Genomic DNA, 20,632 nt, shown 5'->3' on the forward strand with positions numbered 1-20,632 from the left:
TAAGTGGTATTAGCACAAAGAAAGGCATACACATAGTTAATAAAGGAAAAGTGAATACTCCTCCAATTCTGTGAGCTTTTTACAAGTCCATGGTTAACGGACAAAACAAGGAGCTCTGGACTTGGCAGGTTACATAGGCCTTTGAGACACAGGAGATTATCTCCTCCAGTGAGAGCAGCACAGAGCTGACAGTGCTCAGGTATCAGAGACAAGGGGGAAGCAGCTGGTTGGGGCATTAATAAACGTAACTAGAACCTTCACTGACAGACCACTGAGAATAACGGAGAACAGAAAAGAAACTGAAAACAATTCTGTATATGGCCCATGACAGAGAGAATGTAAAAATCCCAAATTTTACAAACACAAGGCTGACGCTCTTGTGTAGCAACCAGCGCACTGGTAAAACACTGGAATACACCTTTATTGTAGACTGCTAAATTCTGCATGTCGTTATTTTTAAATAGAGATTGAAAACTGTTCAAAAACCATGCAGTATTATTTATATCTACATATATATATCTATATATCTATATATATATATATATATCTATAATGTGTGTATGTAGAGTCTGTCTATCTATCTATCTATCTATCTATCTATCTATCTCTACAATCATCTAGGGAGAGACCCAAGATATCTCAACCCTATTCTTTATTTACTTGGGCTTTAAGAACCCTTTCCAAGTGGGTCTGCACTATCCCAAACAGACCTCCAAAAGAAATTACAGAGAGTTGAACGGTATCTAACCTCTGATTTTAGTGATGAAATCGCCATAAATACTGAGGACATCAGTCCACTTCTTTTGAATTCCAAGCCAAAGTCCTTGGTTATCTGGATAGTTCCCAGACTGTACTGTTTTTGTTTGTTTGCTTTTTGAAGTTATCATGGGGTAGGTAATACCAAGCTCATAAACACAGATCAGTTCCTTGGCTTAACCAGGAAATTATCACCCGGTTATATCTATGGTTCAAGACAAAACCTGAGGTTCCTTCTTCAGTCCCCTTCAGTGACCCTCCTCCCTACCCCCCCTCACCCCACCCCGGCAGAAGTCTCACTGTGAACCCCCCATGATACTATTTATTTGGGAGCTGCTGTCCAGTATTGTCTTCAAGGCTTGAGGTCTTGCAGGGACAAATGGGAATGTTTGTCACTTGTGTCACCTTATCTTATCTGGATGATGTCTCTTAGAACTTCTTTTTGTTCCTACTACTCATTCAGGAACAGACCTCTCCACAGAAGACCAGCACTGGGTTTGGAAACTGGGAATCCTAATCACAAGGGAGGTAACAGGCGCAAGTTCATGAATTAAATAAAGCTATTGTGGAGCTGTGCTCGCAGGATGGAAAAAGACCGAAAGCCCAGGGGAGGATGCTTGGTAACTCCAGGAATGTGGTCCTAGGTTAGGACTAGACCAATGATCAGGTCTCACATGGACCTAATAGGAAATACAGATTCTACCCCCTCGACAGAGGCACCTACATTGCAACCCAAGGGGACCGGAGAAGAATCCTAGGATCAGATTGGTTGAAGAGGTGAGGACTCAGAACACAAGAGTATTTCTGATTTCTAACAGCAAAAACTACTGAAAGGTAAAAAATCCACTTGGAATCAGGGAATCACAGTATCAGGCTTTGGGGGCTAAGTAAATATAATTGTGCTCCTTCTCTAATTGGTCTGAAAAAAAAAGGGGGGGGGGGCTCAGTAGTCTCTCAATCCTTGTCAACTCTCAGCTGACCACATCAGAAATTCCACAACTAACAAAAAAAGATGCAAAACAATCTCAGACAACAATCCTGCATTAGTCTTACCCTGGGAAAACACGTTCCCATAATTCTCCTGCCTGTTGTCCCTATTGAGATTCCTCCGAGCCAGGTTCTGACATCCCCATTCCTCCAGGATGAGGGACACGGCCATGTCCTCGATCTTCACCATTGCCTGAAATAATATGAGAGCCCCACACTCAGTTCTCCCAAAGCTCAGGGACAACCCCATCACCCAAACCTGGAGTCAGGGACAGAATTGATTGCAAACCTACAGGATGCTGGGAAAGAAAAGGTGACCATAAGGCTCTGGTGAATGGGATCAGGAGGAGTGGGGCTACTCTGTGGGTTGGGGCATCAAGATTGTGTCCTGGGTGGAGAGAGCTAAAAGAGCTCCAGGAAGAGAGGCAGACACGAGGGTCTCAGGAGGGCAGAGGGGCCCACAGCTCACCTGGGAATCTGCTGTGAATAGTGCAGATGCCATCGCCTGGTCTCTGGGACTCCCCTCGTGATGAGGGGCAGGAACGTGGGTGGCAGGGAGAGCTGAGGGAGGAGAAAGGAGCTGTGAGTGAAACCAGCTCTGTGCTGGGCCTCCCCTCCAAGAAGGGCCCGGGGCACTCTCTTTCCTGCACCAGCATGTTCGATGTTCAGTGCTTAACTACAGAATAGTTAACTACGGAGAACTTAACAAAGAAAAGACTTTTAGGTGGGAGTCACAAGGTGTCATAAAAGGGTCCTTAAAATCACCTGGTCCAATCCCTTTAGTTTAATGAGGGGGAATCCAAGCCCTGAGAGGGTAAATGACTTGTCTAATGTCACACAGTTAAGAATGGCAGAGCCAGCTTCCTATTCTCAGCTACAGATATGGGTTAATTCAGTCCATGATTCAAGTTTGGCTCACAATTTAATTTTCCGCAGTCCAAAGAGCCAGAGCATCAGAATTTCATTGAGTTATGAACACTATAACATGAGTGCTAACAATCTTCCGTAGTAATGTCTCAGAACAGAGACATTACTCAGAGTAACAAGGGAATCTATTCTGGCTGTTTTTTGTGCTTCTACTTTTCTCCCTCAGCCACAGTTTTCTGACAAAATGCATACATGCTTCAGATGTCGACAAGACATTCACAAGTATATAAAAGCGTGGGTTGACACGGATCTAATACAAGACATCGATCAGATGATCACACTAACTGCAATATGTAAGAACAACTACACAAATTTCTAAACCGCAAAATTAAAATCTTCCCTTGCCAAGTAATGTGAGATTTGGAAGTATTACTGGATAAACAGATGATGTTACTGAGCTGCAAAGACAGAAGAGAAACGAACTTGAAACTGAATTACTAAACCCTGTAACTATTTCAGACCAAGTGGTTAAAAGAGAAGCTAAAGCAAAATGTGCAAAAAAGACCCAAGTATCTAGCATTTTAACCTTCTGAGAATTAGGAAAGACTCTGGAAGAGGGGTAGTGCCAAGAGGGAATTGAGGATAAATGCAAATGGCTGAATTCCCTGGAGATCTATTTAGTAAGCATCAAGGGTAGGTGTCAGGGTCTCTAAAACTGCTAACTCTGGGGACAAAAAGCTCTTAATCTGGCACTTAAAACTAAAAATACCCTCTTCAATTTCCTGGCTTCCCCCACGTGAAGGGTAGAGAGACCTCGCAAGTCCTAGATAGGACATGGCTGGGACTTCATGGACAGTGGTGAATCAAACATCACAATGCACTGATTTACATGGATTTCTCCAGCACGCAGAGAACGTTTTCTGCAGCTCTAATATTCACGCCTTAAATGCCATCACAAATAAACACATTGGATAAGGAACATTCCTTTATCAACTCCTCTCGAACAACGACTTTTAGTATGTTACTGTTTTTAGAGATGTCTACATACCTACTTTGATTTTTAAATTGGATAAAGACATTAATATTTCCCTCAAAGGAAAAAATACTTAAACTGATTTTCATTTACATGACCCTGAAATGATTTTTTTCCTCATGTTCCTCACAAAAAACCAAAATATTTTTCCCATCCTTTCCACACTGTTTGAAATTTTTGGAAGCTAGAAAAAGACGTTCTACAACATTCTGACACATCTGAAATAAAATGAATTTTTTTTTTTTTTTTGAAATAAAATGAATTTTAAAAACTGATCCTTTTCAAGGCAACTTAGGACATTAACAAGAGTGTCTTAAAACCCAGACCGGAAATATATTACCACTTCCTAGCACTTTCCTGTAAAAAAAATCTGGACATCCAAAAGGCTAACCATTCCAAGAATAATGTAATGTCCACCCCAGTTCAAGATGCACATTTTATTTACCATCTCAGTAACGTTAACTCCTGAGGTTGAGCTGTAAGTTTCATTTCCCCCAATATTTATTAATAATGACAATAAAGTGTAATGATTAAAAAAAAAAAAAAAAAAAAAAAAAAAAAAAAAAAAAAAAGCATGCTTAAAAATTTTTTTTATTACAGGCCCTCAGCAACACAGAGAGGGCACTCCCACCCCGGACAGTTTGCTTTCCCCCACATGAAATCTTGCTTCTTTCTTACCCCGTGACTGCAAGAGGCGAGGCTTCCGAGATGAATGCTTGAAATGGGACTGGGTGGCCTCATGATGAAGGTCAAAGCTTGAGGACTCCTGCATTGGATCCAGAGGCACCATCCCCCTGGCAAGCATCTCAGGCCCATGAACTTGACCTGGGACCTGAGGACAAATGGTGGGTTTATGGGTAAATCATTTTTTACACAGGAGTTTAAATGAACAGAAAGAGGGTACGTATAATGAGTGGATGCAGGCGAAGGAGGCCAGAGCACCTCTTAGCATCTGAGCGGAGAAGAATAACCACCACAAAGACTACCAGTGCCAGCTTCAAACTGCAACTCTCTCTTTGCTCCAGGCTTACAGCCCAAGTGCTGCTTATACAGAATAGGTTTCACCTTCTTCTTACCTGCTGTCCTGACAAATCGAGCTCTAAATCTTCCAGAAGGGTCACGGCCTCCTCCCCACTATCAGGACGGTATTCCTGCAGCCAGACTTGGAGCTCCTTGGGCAGGATGGAGAGGAACTGCTCCAGTACCAGCAGCTCCAGGATCTGCTCCTTAGTGTTTATCTCTGGTCGGAGCCACTGATGACAAAGTTCCTTCAGTCGACTCAGAGCCTCTCGAGGCCCAAAAGTGTTCTGGTAACAGAAGTGCCTGAAACGTTGGCGGAAAATCTCTGGGTCGGGAGGCGGCGTCTCCTGCAGGCTGGAATCCTGCCCCCACATGTGGTCTTCTTCATCTTCCTCTTCTACCTTCACTATTACGATACCATCCTTCTCCTGGGCAGCCTGGGGGGACAGACCTGTGGCTTCCCTGGATTCTGCAGTCATCATTCAGGCTCAGGGAGCTGACTTGATCCAAACAGGGTCTGTGCTCTCCTTTCTGTTCTAGATGTTTTCTGATATGTTTCGGTATTGTTCCTGACATAGTAAACATAATTATTAGTACCTTTATGAAAAGTGACCTGTGTCAACACTTCACACAAGGCTGCACATCAAGGCACTGAAAATGCCTCTGAAAAGCAAAAGAAAAAACAAAACCTCCAGAGTCACACTGTTTTCACCGTCATTTTATATGTTAAGGCTTACAGAGAGGGGGTGCCTGGCTGGCTCAGTTGGTAGAGCAGGTGGCACACTCTCGATCTCGGGGTTGTGAGTTTGAGCCCCATGTTGAGTGTAGAGATTACTTAAAAATAAATTCTTTTTAAGTTTTTTTGTTTGTTGAGAGAGAGAGAGAGAGAGACAGACAGACAGAGAGAGAGAGAGAGAGAAGAGAGAGAATCCCAAGCAGGCTCCACACTGTCAATGCAGAACCCAAGGTGGGGCTTGAACAAATGAACCGAGAGATCAGACCTGCACGAGTTAGGCACTTAACCGACTGAGTTAAGAGTTAACTCTGAAATCAAGAGTTAGGCACTTAACTGACTGAGCCACCCAGGTGCCCCCATAAAAAAAAAAAAAAAAAAGGCGTGCAGAGAGAAACGTCCAACAGGCCAATAACACCCTTAGGGTGTGTGCCTGAGTCTGAACACCTAACCTCCAGGACAGCAGGTTACGACGCCATGCTTCTAAGTGCTCGTCCCAGAGAGAGCTGAGTGTCAGCAGGGCGCCAGGTACCAGGCTTCAAGCAGTACACACGTCATCTTATTTCCGGACACAACAGCACTTGCAGGGAGGCACGACCGCCAGTGCCATTCTACAGACGGCATGTTACAAACTGACATTAACACCCGCCCTTGGTTAAATGTCGAACCGGCACACGTCACAGGGTACGTCCCAAGGAAAAAGTGGGAACCTCCCTCCCCCACACAGAGGGCTGCCAAAATTTCCTCATTTCACCTGTTCGCTTTTAGGTACTGTGATATCTCCCAGTTTACCTGAGACCAGTTATGTGGAATAATGGATTATTTTATCCAGCTTGAACTAATCTTGTCTTCATAAAAGAGACAAGTACAGGGGCAGGCAAACTGGGTGACAGGGCTCAAATGATAGACTTCCAGGTCGTAAAGAAGTCATAGGAACATAATGTACAACAAGGGGACTACAGTGAATAACACTGTATTGCATACTTGAAAGTTGCTAAGTGCCCTTAAAAACCCTCATCACAAGAAAAAAAAATTGTAATTGTGGTGACAGATGTTAACTAGATTTGTTGTGATCGTTTTGCCCAAATATCAAACCATTATGTTGTACACCTGGAATATGATGTTATATGTCAATTACATCTGGAAAAAAGAAAAGAAGAAAAAAGACCAGCAGCTTAAAGACTCCAACAGAAAAAGCACAATTCGAAGAAACGCAAACAGTGGAAACACACGTTAAGAAAGTGGCACAGATGAAGCTTCTACCTACTGCGAGGTTTCACTCACGCAGATTAGTGGGTAAGAACGAATGTCAAACTAATTCAACAAGAAATCAACCAATAAGTGACAGGGCAGCTGCTTAAAAAAAAAAAAGTGCATGGGGGGGGGGGGGGCGCCGACATTGTTATGTAATTGTAACTTCCAGAGATGATACTAAGTATCCTGGACAAACCTAATCATCTGTTAATATTTAAAAACCTTATACTTTCTACACTGTATAAAATCTTCCAAATGAAGAATTTTAAGATCTTAAAAGTCTGTTTTTGTGTTTTTAAAGAAGATTTTTCTTTTTTTTTAATGTTTATTTACTTTGAGGAGAGCAAACAAGTGAGTGCACAAGAGGGAGAGGGGCAGAGAGACAGGGAGAGAATCTGAAGCAGGCTCCATGCTGTGAGTGCAGGGCTCAATCCCATCATGATATCATGACCTGAGCCGAAATCAAGAGTCTGATGCTTAACGGACTGAGCCACCCCGGTGCCCCCAAAAGTCTGTTTTTTAAAAACCTAAAACAGGGGTGCCTGCGTGGCTCAGTCCGTTAAGCATCAGACTCTTGATTTCGGCTCAGGTCATGATCTCACGGTTCGTGGGATTGAGCCTCAAGTCGATGCCTACAACACCGTCGGTGGAGCCTGTTTGGGATAATCCACCCCCCCACCCACCGCCATTGTCTCCCTGCTTGCATACGTGCATGTGCTTGCTCTCAAAATAAATTAAAAAAAAAAACACTTAAAACACCTTTGATTCTTTTTTAAAATTTATTTATTTTGAGAAAGACAGAGGCACTGTGGGAGAGACAGAATCCCAAGGAGCCTCCGCGCTAACAGTGGCACCATGCCCGACACGGGCTCAATCCCATCAACTGTGAGATCATGACCTAAGCCGAAATCGAGTCCGATGCTTAACCGAATGAGGTACCCAGGCACCCCTTGATTTTTTTAAAAGTAGATTCTATGCACAACATGAGGCTTGAACTCACAACCCCCAAGATCATGCTCTGCTGACTGAACCAGCTAGGCATGCCACCTTTTGATTAGTTTTTAAGAACAGATGATTTAAGGGTCTGAAAAATGGAAATGTACTAGCTGAATTTCAACAACAAAAATTTTGCGTGGTGGATAGGACCAATAGTTACTAAGCAGAGCTGACAATGTGTTTCTTCCATCTGAACTGGCAAATCTTTGTGAGGTATCTTTTTCGTCTCAACAGCATCAAATTCAAGTTTTAGAGACAGAGCATTCAACTGCTCTATCATCCAAAGCCAAGAACTTTAAGCTAGAAAGCATTTTTAATTACATGGCTCTCATTAAAAAATTTTTTGGTAATTTTGGTAGAAAAGGGATCATGCACAATTAAAACACAAAAGTATTTTTTGAATAGCACAATTAAATGTATCCTTGTTTTGTTATATAAAATACTGGTATAATACTACATGTATACAATTTTTATAAATAATTTTTACAGATAGGAATGTGTCCAAAAAAAAAGCTGGGAGGTGATTTTTTTTTTTTTTTTTAATCGAACGCTTCAGCATCTTGCGTTGTCCCTGTGCAGGGGCCATGCTGATCTCTGCATCGTTCCAATTTGACCACACGTGCTGCCAAAGCGAGCACTGGCGATGGCTGTTTTAATCTGAGATTTCTCACAGGGTTGGTTTTTCTATCTTAACTTTTTTTTGTCCTTAGTAAAATCAAAATCCTTATTAAAGTAGCGGACTCTAGGAACAACAAAGAACGTTATATTCAAAAAGGCTTTCTACAGACATAGAAATAAACAGAAATGTGGGAATTCAGTCACTTTTTTTTCTGTGATTTTAAGCTGGTCAAGTCCAGTGCAAACCACCCCCCAGCCCTTCCCGCTGATCTCCTTCAGAACGGTTTTGCACCCCACCCTCCTTGCTGCAGTAAATACGTTTTACAACTTCAGAGCTGCCTTGGTAAAGTCCTTATGACTAAATTCTTAAACATCTCCCTCTCCAAGGCTACAATATGCCAAGTGCCTTCCTAGACGGAGGGGGATACAAAGATGTGAAGCAGGATTCCCATTTTTACACAAATAATTTCAATACAAAGCAGAAGGTGCCAACTGTTCTAAGGAAGTTTCAACATCAGCACTAGAGGAGCCAGGGAAGTAACTGGTGTGTCAACAAGGCCGTTGTCTGGGAAGAGACAGCCCTGAAGCCAGGGCATCAGAACAGCCAAGACCTCGTTAGGAAAGCTGCCCCCACAGGAAGAGGCAGTAGGACAGGCAGTCCAACAGATGGCTCCTTTGGCTAGCGTCTTCCCAACTGGAGGCTAAATAATTCCTAAAAGCCTTAGTTTCTTCAATTTCATTCTGAAAACTCAGAAGAAACACTACCTTGTCCTTCTGTGCCCCCCACAATTATTTCCCACCACCCTAAGGCCGGCTCCCTATCTGCGCCACAGTGCCATAGTCTCTCTACCTTCCATCTCTCCCAGGTCCAGTAGGAACCAAGCGAGGTCACTGCCGTATTGCCAAAGTACGCTTCCGGGCATCTCTTTATCCTCAATTAGCGCCTGTGAATTTTTGCTATCTGCCAACTTAGTGTTCAAAGAACACACCCTACTTTACTTTTCCAGTCTTCTCCACCCCCTCCACCCCCCCGCCCCCCCCCCCCCCCCCCCGCTCTTCTTCGTCGTGATGTCCTGTGTTTCAGCCTCTCTGGCCATTCATGTTCCCCAAGCACAGGGTGGGATATCCCATCGTCACACCTTCGCTGTGAACAGTTTCGACCACGTCAACCTCGTTGGTCAAATTTTGACGTACTCTTCCAGATGTAAAACGTCTGCCGTTCCAGATTAACTAAGATACCTTCCTCTTTTGAACACCCTCAATGCCTTCTCTGTTCCTAGTTATGCCACATATATTCTCCTTGCATTATCGTTATTTCGGTTGCAGTTCCCATCACCTCCCAACTAAAATTTAAGCCCCTGAAAGACAAAGACTCTTGACTTCTTTGCACTTATCTGCTAGAGAACCTGGCAGTTTATTTCTGCTAAACTGAGGAGAAAGAGGAGCTACTCAAAATATTGCCATTTCCCCTGCCACTTCTTGTTTCCCTTTAGTGGCAATTAGCGATCAGATATTCTACTAATGCCTCATTCAGTAAAGCTCAGAATCTCACCTTTCTGGATTCCTCTCCTTACAGGCATTCAGTCTCCAAGCACCAGGAAGAAGTAATTACCTAGTTCTGTCAGGTCTGGCTTCCGCTCTTTGGTTTCCTGCCTTTATTCCCCTTCCCCCTACTTCATAAACCTCTATAGCTTTCTTTCTTTCTTCTCTCTTTAAAAAATGTTTGTTTTTGAGAGAGAGACAGTGAGAGTGTGAGAGGAGGAGGCAGAGAGAGAGGGAGACAGAAGTTCCAAAGTGGGCTCTCCACTGTCAGCACAGAGCCCAATGAGGGGCAAGCGGGGGAGGGGCAGAGAGAGAGACAGGAAGACACAGAATCCCAAGCGGGCTCCAGGCTCCGAGTTATCAGCACAGAGCCCAACATGGGGCTCGAACCCACAGACTGTGAGATCATGACCTGAGCTGAAGTCGGACGCTTAGCCACTGGGCCACCGAAGGAACCCCTAAACCTCTACAGCTTTCCAGTCACCAGTCCCCAGTACCTGGTCCCAGTTTCCTCTCAAGTTCACCATCAGCATCAATTTCTTTCCCTCTCCGGCATGAACCTTTTCCATCCACAGAAGGAGTAGCTCCTAAATATGCCTTGGATTCTGATCACCATCCTATTCTCACATCACAGTCGATGTCTGGGATTTCCTCTCCCAGTCTTCTGGCCTTTTCAAATCCTACTTATCCTTTAGAGCTTAGCTAAAATGCCACTTGCCCCTCATCACTGTTCAAGAACATTCATTCAGGGGCATAAGAACTTATATTCGTTGAGTGCTTTCCACGGACCAGATATTAAGTGTTTCACAGAACAATCTTAGCAGGGAGCTATGATGATCATATCACTTTACAATGACAAAACTAAGGCTTACTGACGTTAAATTAACACACCCAAGGTCATACAGCAATTAAAGGGCAGAGGTAGGATTTGGTATTAGGAACCCTCAGTTGAAGCTCTAGCCATCATGCCAAACTCCTTCTGTCCCAACACGTGGGGTTAGGAAGAACTTCTGTGTGCACACAGGTTCTTTCCCAGAGGAAAGGCTTCTGAAGGTGCCTGTGAAGGATCACCACCCAGGAATGGGCCTCATTTGCCATCTGTTTTCACCAGGGAGCTGTGTGGCTAAGGAGACACAGCAGGAGACACAAGTAGGAATCATCTCAAATCTAACCAGGGGCAACTGAGCAGGACTGGTGTAGAAATTAGTCTAGCATCAGAAAAATTTTCATATTTTCATGAAAATTTTATCTTGTCTCAGCTATACGAAGGAGACTAAAGGAAAGGAATTTGATTTGCGCCCACACCTAGGCCAGAGTTTTAAAGACTGGGATACTTCTTGGGGTGCCTGACTGGCTCAGTTGGTGGAGCATGTGACTCCTGACATCGGAGTTGTTGAGTTCAAAGGCCCACGTTGGGCACAGAGCTTGCTTGGGGGGTGGGGGGAAGGTGGGATATTTATTGGGTCAGTGGGACTCAACAGGAAGAGACTCTGAGGAGGAAGTGAGACCCAAAGGGGCAGAGATGAGGGCATAGGCACATTCCCTCTTCCCCCAGTTATGAGGCCCTCTCCCCCATCCCTCAACATTTGTGCTCCTACTTAGGCAAAGAGAAAAGTCACAACAGCAGTGGGAAGGGCTGGGTTTATTTCGGGTTTCTCAAATGATCTGAGCAAACAACCTCTTCTTCTCTCTCTAAACTTCTGGCCCAAATGCTCTCTGCCAAGCATCTGCCATGGAAGTTGTATTTCTTTCTCTGTAATGTAATTGTTCACGCCTTCCTCCTCAACTGGACTAATTGCTAAAGTAGGTTTCTTCATTTTTTTTAATTGTTATTTTTTAAAGTAAGCTCTATGCCCAACGTGGAGCTCGAACCCACCACCTAGAGATCAAGAGTCGCAGGCTCCACCAACTGAGCCAGGCAGGCACCCAAGGGAATGTTTCTTTGTACCTCTTAGACCACTTGGTAGGATTCCTTGCAAACACCTAGTTTTAAAGAAATACTTGCTGAATTTACAGTGTGGTATTTTTCTGCCCACTCATACAGCACTCAGTACTGCCCTCAGATTAGCCCCAGGGGCTATTTGGAGAAGCTTCAATAAGCTACCCTACCACTTACCAGCTGATCATTTTCAGTAAGTTAATATCTCTCTGCATTTGCGCAATGGGAATAAAAAAAATTTTCCTCACAGAGTTGTCGTGATGATTACGTGAGTTAACATATATGAAGCTCTTTAAACAGTGTCTGGCATTCAGTAAGCGGTAGAGGAGTACCTTGTTTTCCACAAACTTAAGAGCTATGACTGTACCTTCCAATTTTCAGCCTGCTTAAAACATTAAGCAACAGAATTCCTGTAACAGTGAAAGCAGCACAGGTTGGAATACCTAAACTCTAGTCTCCCACAAATAAGTTACACATCCCTGAGTGAATTATTCAACCTCTCTGGCACTCGGTATCCTTATCTGTCAAATGGGGGAGGGGAGTAGAAAACTACCTCTGGGGTCCCTCTGAGCTGAAAAACATTCTGACACCCTATCCGATTTAGATAAGATTACCCCCAGCCACCGGTTGTCACCAAGGACAAATACCAACGATTTTCTTACAAAAAGGGCTTGGAGTTACAAGCTCGGTTTATTCCAAAGGCTATTTTCTAAGCAGGTCAGTATCTTTTCCAGAGCATAGTCTTGAAAGTTTAAACAAATGGCACCCTCTCTTCCCTTTTTTGAACAGAGCTTTAAATTTTAAGTTTTGTTAAGCTTTTTAAAAAATTATTTTACTTTATTATTATTTTAATTCTAATGTTTATTTTTGAGAGAGAGAGCACACACGCAGAGGAGGGACACATAGAGAGGGAGACAGAGGATCTGAAGTGGGCTCTGTGCTGACATCAAAGAGCCCAACGCGGGGCTTGAACTCAGGAAGCTCAAGATCATGACCTGAGCCGAAATCAGATGCTTAACCGACTGAGCCACACAGGCACTCCATATTTTTTTTTTATTTTTTAGAGACACAGGGTAAGAAAATGCGTCTGCACGGTGGAGGGGAATCTTAAGCAGGCTCCACGCTCAGCCTGGAGCCTGATATGGGGCGCGATGCAGGGCTCGATCGCGCGACCCTGGGGTCATGACCTGAGCTAAAATCAAGAGTCAGCTGTTCAACCGAGCCACCCAGGCGCCCTAAATTTTTTAATTTTTTTTTTTTTAACATTTATTTATTTTTGAGAGACAGACCACGAGCAGGAGAGGGGCAGAAAGAGAGACACAGAATCCAAAGCGGGCTCCAGGCTCTGAGCTGTCAGCACAGAGCCCGACATGGGACTCGAACTCACAAACGCAAGATCATGACCTGAGCCGAAATCAGATGCTTAACCGACTGAGCTACCCAGGTGCCCCTAATTTTTTTTTTTTTAACATGAAAAAGCTCCCTTTAAAAGACAGCCAGCTACCCAAAGAATACCAATACTACTCCAGAATGAAAAGGTAAAATTTAACATAGCACTCACCTGTATTTAGATGCAATATAAAGTTAGAAAAAAAAATTAATGTTTAGATCAAGTAGAGAATCGGCAAAAGACTATGTGTATTAAGTAGCTAGCTTCCTTGTTGGTACTTTAAGACTGGGGAAGACTGCCTGAAATAATGAATGGGTATCTTGCACAGTGATTCAGAGACAATATAAACTTGGAGATATGTTCTGGGGCAAATTATCCTTATGGTTCCCTTTGTAATAAAGCTATTTCTCCACATATGGCCAGCATATATGCTAACAGTACTTTGTTGATCTGGTTACAATGAATTCTCCACAATTCAATTCAACAAGTATTTACTGACCACCTCCAATCCGCCTAGCACTGGCCTGTACAATAAATGCTTTCTTTGGTCCCAGGCCATGTAACAGCCACTCTCTAAAATGAAAGTATCTTATTGTGTCCTGGAGGCACAGCAGGAAAGAGAAGGGAGGGGCACAGCTTCAGGCTAAACTGTAGCTCAATTTTTTTCGATTGCACTGGCCAAATCAAGTAATTTCAAAGTGGGAAGGCCTTTTGAGAAAATCGAGTTAATTTTACTGATGACAAAACTGAGAGCTGGAGAAGAGTCCTGTATTAGGTCACTAATACAAGGTCACTCGGGCAACCAGTCTCCCCGATGGCCTGGTGCAATTTCCACAAATTCCCTTCACTCTTCACCCACTCGAAGACAAGCAGAGTTAACTACCCAGAACCGAGGGGGTTGGGGGAACCACGTAATCTTCCGAACAGATCATTTTTAAAAGTCTTCAAAAATATTCCATAAGGCAGAAAGAGAAAGTGGGATGTACAAAATCTCTACTAGATCCGAACCACGTCTTTCTCCACTCTAAGCTTCCAATATCCTTTAATCACCGCTCGCGGGTGGAAGTGGGATGAGAAGCAGGTGATCTGGAAACACGTAAGCGGCACCTCAAAACGTGTCCATTACTCGGCCTTCCTCATTTTTCACCTCGAGGTCCTGAAGGACCCCGAAAAAAGTCTCTCACTGGAATCAAAGCAAATGGCGACGAAGGACGGGCAGTAAAATCAGACAGGGGTCGGCTCGCTCGCGACCCGGTTCTCAGAAACGTCAAAGGACGATGACGACACTGCGGACTAGGGGCCCGGAAGGGGCCCGCAGACGGCTTCTCCCCAGGGCTCCGGGTACCCCCGGCCACTAGACCCTCACCCCCTCCCCGCCTGGACCCCGGGGCGGGGCGGGACGTCTCCCGGGGGACGGCGCTTCCAACCGTCGGGCCAGGGGCTTGGACTTTCTCCACACTCCCCCGGGCCGCCTGGAGGGACCCCCGGGGCCGCAGCTGCAGAGCCCACCCTCACGCACACACCCTGCGGCGCCGCCCGCCCTCCCCAGAGGCCGGCCCCAAGTCTCACCGTGAGCCCCGGGAGCAGCCTGGGGGCGCTGGGCGAGAAAGGGGAGCTGACTCTGGGGCTCAGGCCGGCAGAACGGCGCTGCACACGGACCTAGGCCCTCCCGACGCCTCGACACAGACACAATGAGTCACAAAGACAGGAAGTGTGTCAGCATCTCGCCTTCCGGGACTGCGCTGCGCTTCCGGGTCCTCTCTAGGAGCGCAGGAGGAATTTGCATCTCGATTCCCGAATCGCTGGATCCCGCTCCTGCCTTCGGTGCTCAAGCCTCCAGTCTGAAGGTTACCGCGCTCGGCGGGTGCGCCGGGAGTTAATTCAGGGAATGGACCGGAGGCGGGGTTCAGGCTTACGAGACACAAACGGCCCAGCTCAGACACCAGTCCATATGATAATTCGATTTCTCTCCTGCCCTTTCCATTTCGGGCAGTCATTGTAGTAATTATAGTTCTTATCAAGCAATAATAATTCTTAGTAATTGTATGTCTGTGGCCAAGGAGCTGAAACAGGGGTATGTAAACAGAGGAAGATCAAAGTGAAGCCAGGAGTGGCTGGTTTCATAAAACTGCCATGGTAGCTTCTCTCTGACCCTGGAGATGACAGTCAATTAAGTGCGTGGGGTTTTCCAATATTTGGCCTGTGCACAAAGGACGTATTTCCATAATTAAAGTAGTTACAAGATTCTGTGTTTTGCTCATGTGGCATATGGTATTACAGCAGTTTAAGGGGAGTTTTCAGAGTAATAACAGACACTTTTGCCTTCAGGGTACTTTCACAACCTACAATAATTCTCACTTCACCTTTAGCTGGGAAAGTCAACCTTGCTCTGCCTTCTGTGTAAGGGTGACCACAGGCTTTAATGGTTGTAACTTTATTCTATATTCCAAGTCAGGTTCATGACAGAGACTGAACTTAGTAGTGGTTGCACGACTCCTATTGCTTGGGAGAGATTACTTAAAAGAAAAACAAACAAAAAACAAAAACAAAAAAACTTGATCGGGCGCCTGGGTGGCTGAGTGGATTAAGCATCTAATTCTTGATTTTGGCTCAGGTCGTGATTTCATGGTGGTGAGGTGAGATCCAGCCCGGTCTCCAGCTCCCACCTCAGCATGGAGCCTGCTTAGGATTCTCTCTCTCTCTCCTCTCTCTGCCCCTCCTCCACTCATTCTCTCTCTGTCTCAACAAAACAAAACAAAACCCGTGAAAACTAAGAGGCAGTTACAGTATCATTAAATGAAAATTGGAAAGTGGAGGAAAAAAAAAAAATCACTTGTAATCCCTCTACCCTAACAAGAATGTGATGGCTTTAATTTATCCCTTTCCTCTCTGCTTTCATACATATCATATCTTTTTTATTTATTATTATTTTTAAAGTTTATTGATTTATTTTGAGAGAGAGAGAGAGTGAGCTCGTGCATGGGGAAGTGACAGAGAGAGAGAGAGAGAGCTCGTGCATGGGGGAGTGACAGAGAGAGAGAGAGAGAGAGCTCGTGCATGGGGGAGTGACAGAGAGAGAGAGAGAGAGAGAGAGAGAGAGAGAGAATCCTAAGCAGGCCCTGTGCTGTCAGCACAGATCCTGACTTGGGACTCCATCTCATGACTCTGGGATCATGACCTGAACAGAAATCAAGAGCTGGATGTTTAATCGACTAAACCACCCAGGTACACCTTTTTCATTTATTATTTTAAACATCGTTCAGAACTACAGTTGTATTGGATAGGTGACTGGGAAGCCTGAAGTACCTGCCACATTAATGCTGTGTCACCACTTTTTGCACCGGAGTTGAATGGATCAGGTCTGGCATGTGATGGAAGCTGAGCTTGGATATACTCTGACCACTGGAACTATGGAGGCAGCCCGGCCTCAGAGTTCTAATGGAACAGTAGGGAAGTAAAGCATTGGATTCCCTTTCTTGGGGGAGTTTAAATGGGAGATACATATTGAAACAATCAGAAAGGAGGGCACGGGGTACCTGACTGGCTCAGTCGAAACAGCATGTGACTCTTGATCTCAGAGTCATATGTTCGAGTCCTATGTTAGATGTAGAGATTACTAAAGAAAATAAACTTAAAAAAATGCTGTGAGTGTAGCACAGTGTTCACTTAAAAAAAAAAAAATCAGCACAAGAAGAAATCAGTAAGCCGAAGCCATTAGGTGATAGAAGCATAGAAGACATGAGTAAACAGAGGTTTGAATAGAGAGAAAAACTGAGTCATGGAAACAAAGACAATGAGGGGCTGGTGCACCAAATGGCAGAGCTCACAGAGGAGGGCCATCTAGTGCTGAGGGTCCACAGCAGAATGAGGTGACAATCTGAGTAACTTTCAGGCCCCAAACAACATTTTGTCTTTGAGATTGCTCGACTTTGCTGCAGAGGTCAGTGCACCTGGTGGCCCTATGTCTCCATGTGTCCTTACAATAAATCCTTTGCCAACAAAAGAACCCAACTTTGTTTCTTGCCACCTGGAATAGCCCAGTCTGATTGATGTGAAATCATGTGTACCATTTACTTTTTTAAAATCTTTTTTATTAGGTAATCTCTATGCCCAACATGGGGCTCAAACTCACAAGCCGGAGATCAAGAGTTGCCATGTTCTACCAACTGAGCCAGCTAGGCGCCCCTCATGTGTACTATTTAAAAACACTTAATATCATATCATTAACATTTCACATTTTGTCTCACAGAATGGATAATTATCATTTAATAGCTATATAGTATTCCATTGAGCAACTGTACCATTAATTATTTAGAATTCTTCTATTTCTAGGGGCGTCTGACTGGCTTAGTCAGTAGAACCTGTAACTCTTGATCTCGGGTGTAGGGCTTACTTTAAAAAAAAAATGGGGCACCTGGGTGGCTCAGTCTGTTAAGTGTCCAACTCTTGAGTTCGGCTCAGGTCATGTTCTCACGGTTTGCGAGTTTGAGCCCTGTGTCGTGCTCTGCACTGAGGGTGCGAAGCCTGCTTGGGATTCTGTCTCCCTCTCTCTCTGCCCCTCCCTGGCTTGCTCTCTATCTCTCTCTCTCTCAAAATAAACTTTAAAGAAATAATAAAAAATTAAAAAAAAAAGAATTTCTCTATTTCTAGACATGTAGAATACTTCTAATGTCTTACTAGTCGAAGAAACATTTGAATGAAGATTTTTATGCAAATGTCTTTTGAATTATTTAATTACGACGGGCTCTTACAAGTGGGTTTATTGAGTTAATAGGTATGAACTTTAAAAATATATTACCATATTTTTTCCCCAAAGAGATTTAATTCTTATCTTTGTTCTGCAGCTAAGTTACTTACACCAGAAGGATGACAAATGCCCTTCTATTGACCATGCTTAATTTATTGGGCCGCACCACAGACTTATGGCAGACTTTATTTATAGCCATTTATCACCTATTATGTATCAAGTATTATGCTTGATTTTGGAGGATATAAAAGTGACATTGAGCTGGTCTTCAAGAATTTTTCAAGAAGTCCGGTAGGAGACACTAGACTTAAGGTGTGGGTCACCAAAATACAAAGTGAAAAGGTGCATAAATCCAGAGGCACATAAACACATTTTTCTGGCCTGATTGCAAGTTTCTCAGGGAAGCAGGAAGGGTTGTGTGGGGTCCCTCTTCTGCAGAGAGGTCCCTCTCTGCTAGTAGAAGAGGGAGTTGTCTCAAACCTGCTCTGAGGTCAGCTCTGTTGCCACCCCCCCCCACCCCCCCACCTCTTCTGCCCCTAAGTGCCACTGCCTGCTGGGTCCTCTGGCCTGGAACAGCCTCTTGTTCAGTTTCCAGACCTACGAAAGGTCCATGACACATAAAATCGTTGTGCACAATAGATTTAACCTTCAGTTTCTGAATAAATGAAGGAGATTATAACAGTGCAGACTGGAATCAACTCAAGGTGAATATTTAACATTTTCAGTCATCTCAGCCATTAGGGATTATTCCCCAGCCAGCTCTCTAATGCTTATCCCCACTTGAAGTTCTCTGCTTTGTCCAGAATCTTCTTTTCATCCCCTTTCTTCTAGGATCCTAACAATCTCTCAGAGTTTTTATTCCGTTGAGCATCGACTTCTCTTTATGTATGTCAATCCTCCCCACCTCAATCCCCCCCCCCCAGTGCCCACAAGTACTTCTGATAAATATTTGCTATTCAAATAATGTATTGCACTGTGAGAATGCAGGTTTCACTGAGAGAAACCTTCCAGAAGCACCTGTCAGATGTGTGTGATTATGGGAGTGATGCAGACAGGTTTGTGGATAAGAGAAAAACCTTTCTCCTTCCCAAAGATATGGAAAACATTTCCCAGAAGCCACACAGAATTGAGATGTCAGAGATGCAAAAGAGACTGGGCTGCCTTCTCTCGTGTTAGAAAATCTCATAATTCTGCCCCCACCCCCATTCCCAGCAGACTTTCACATCTCTTCAGCTAGAAAGAGAATCACATAGCCACGCCAAGAACCATCAGAGCTTAGAGGATGGAACTAGCCAACCATGATTGGCTAAGATGTATGAAGATTCACTACCTGGGGCATGGTATCTGTGAGCTGTATGGAAGGTAAGAACCTGAGCAAAAGTAGCCAACAGGGAGAAAAATAGGACAGCTGAGCTCCTTAGGGCAGAACGGGCAGAAATTTGAGTACTGACCAACAGGTTCTGCCCCACTGGACATGAAGCTTAAATATCTAGAACACTCTTCTCTGAGACATTGTTTAATCCATGGGATGACTGAAGAATCTGGTGAACTCCAGGGCACCTGGGTGGCTCTGTGGGTTAAGTGTCTGACTTCGGCTCAGGTCATGATCTCGTGGTTCGTGGGTTTGAGCCCCATGTCGGGCTCTGTGCTGACAGCTCAGAGCCTGGAGTCTGCTTTGGATTCTGTCTCTCTCTCTGTCTGCCTCTCCCCTGTTCATTCTCTCTCTCTCTCTCGCTCTCTCTCAGAAATAAACATTAAAAAAAAAAAAAAAGAATCTGCTGAATTCCTCTTAAGCTTCACCAGATACCAGGCATAGTGTACTTATTCCACGTGTACAAATTAGAGTCAAATGGAGCTGAGTTCAAGTCTCAACTCCACCATTAACTAGTTATGTGTTTGGGGCTTCTTAATAACCTATCTGTAAGCTTTCAGTTTCTTCATCTCTAAAATGATGATAGTTAATAACTGATAATTATTGATTGATAATAACTGGTAGCTGATAATGGTGATACTAACCTCACAACGTCTCTGTGGGAGGTAAGTGTCTGATAGCAAAGCATTTGGCACACAGTGAACACTCAATGCATGTTGCTTATCCTGATTACTGTTATTTTTATCTTTTTTTATTTTTATTTTTGAGAGAGAGAGAGACAGACAGACAGAGCATGAGTGGGGGAAGGCAGAGGGAGAGAGGGAGACGCAGAATCTGAAGCAGGCTCCAGTCTCTGAGCTATCAGAGCCCAATGCGGGGTTCAAACCCACAAACCATGAGATCATGACCTGAGCCAAGTTCGGACCCTTAACCGACTAAGCCACCCAAGCACCCCATATTGTTCTTTTAATCATAATCTTAACTGGAAGAGGGAATAATGGCACTTACATCAGTATGGGGGAAAAGAGACAAGTAAATAATCCAAGAAGACCCTTTCCCAGTGGCACTATGGGAAAGGCAAAACATCTTTGTTCATGATCATTGAAGACCTCTCTGATTATTTCCTAAGGACAGATTCCAAGAAATGAGGGTTGCCAGGCCCACAAATAGTCAGAGGGTCTACATGAAATAGTGCTGGTGACCCTAAGTTTGCTGTTGGCAAGTGACCTCAGCTAATGAGATCAGATGACATCCGTACAAGGGTTTTGAAAGAACTCCAAGTACCGCTAAATGTAATGATTTACTATTACAAAGCAATACCGTACCTAAGGCCTGGCAGGCTGCCCTGAACAAATAAAAGTTTCTGAAGAGCTCTCCA

At 44.2% G+C, this 20,632-nt stretch overlaps 2 protein-coding genes and 1 non-coding gene across 3 annotated transcripts in view; 1 reads left to right on the top strand and 2 right to left on the bottom strand.

Moving 5' to 3' along the window:
* Positions 1-14,818, bottom strand: part of ZKSCAN1 (zinc finger with KRAB and SCAN domains 1) — a 66,516-nt gene extending 51,698 nt beyond the window's left edge. Inside the window, exons 1-5 of the mRNA XM_053894240.1 lie at positions 14,705-14,818; positions 4,720-5,232; positions 4,322-4,475; positions 2,213-2,304; positions 1,810-1,936 (exon numbers count right to left, since the gene is read on the bottom strand). Of these exons, the coding sequence (XP_053750215.1) occupies positions 1,810-1,936; positions 2,213-2,304; positions 4,322-4,475; positions 4,720-5,145 (799 nt within the window). The 5' untranslated portion in view covers positions 5,146-5,232; positions 14,705-14,818. The remainder of the gene's footprint in view (positions 1-1,809; positions 1,937-2,212; positions 2,305-4,321; positions 4,476-4,719; positions 5,233-14,704) is intronic.
* On the bottom strand, positions 8,183-8,284 carry LOC128774780 (U6 spliceosomal RNA). Its single transcript, XR_008419247.1, has one exon. It is a non-coding gene; the product is annotated as a U6 spliceosomal RNA (small nuclear RNA).
* Positions 14,819-14,887: 69 nt separating the features above from the next.
* The window catches only part of GJC3 (gap junction protein gamma 3), an 80,088-nt gene continuing 74,343 nt past the window's right edge, over positions 14,888-20,632 (top strand). Inside the window, exons 1-2 of the mRNA XM_053893811.1 lie at positions 14,888-14,982; positions 19,098-19,244. Coding sequence (XP_053749786.1) covers positions 19,165-19,244 — 80 coding nt within the window. The 5' untranslated portion in view covers positions 14,888-14,982; positions 19,098-19,164. The remainder of the gene's footprint in view (positions 14,983-19,097; positions 19,245-20,632) is intronic.

Source organism: Panthera pardus, unplaced genomic scaffold (assembly GCF_024362965.1).
Source record: "Panthera pardus isolate Hobbes unplaced genomic scaffold, ASM2436296v1 HiC_scaffold_4, whole genome shotgun sequence".
NCBI classification, from domain to species: domain Eukaryota; kingdom Metazoa; phylum Chordata; class Mammalia; order Carnivora; family Felidae; genus Panthera; species Panthera pardus.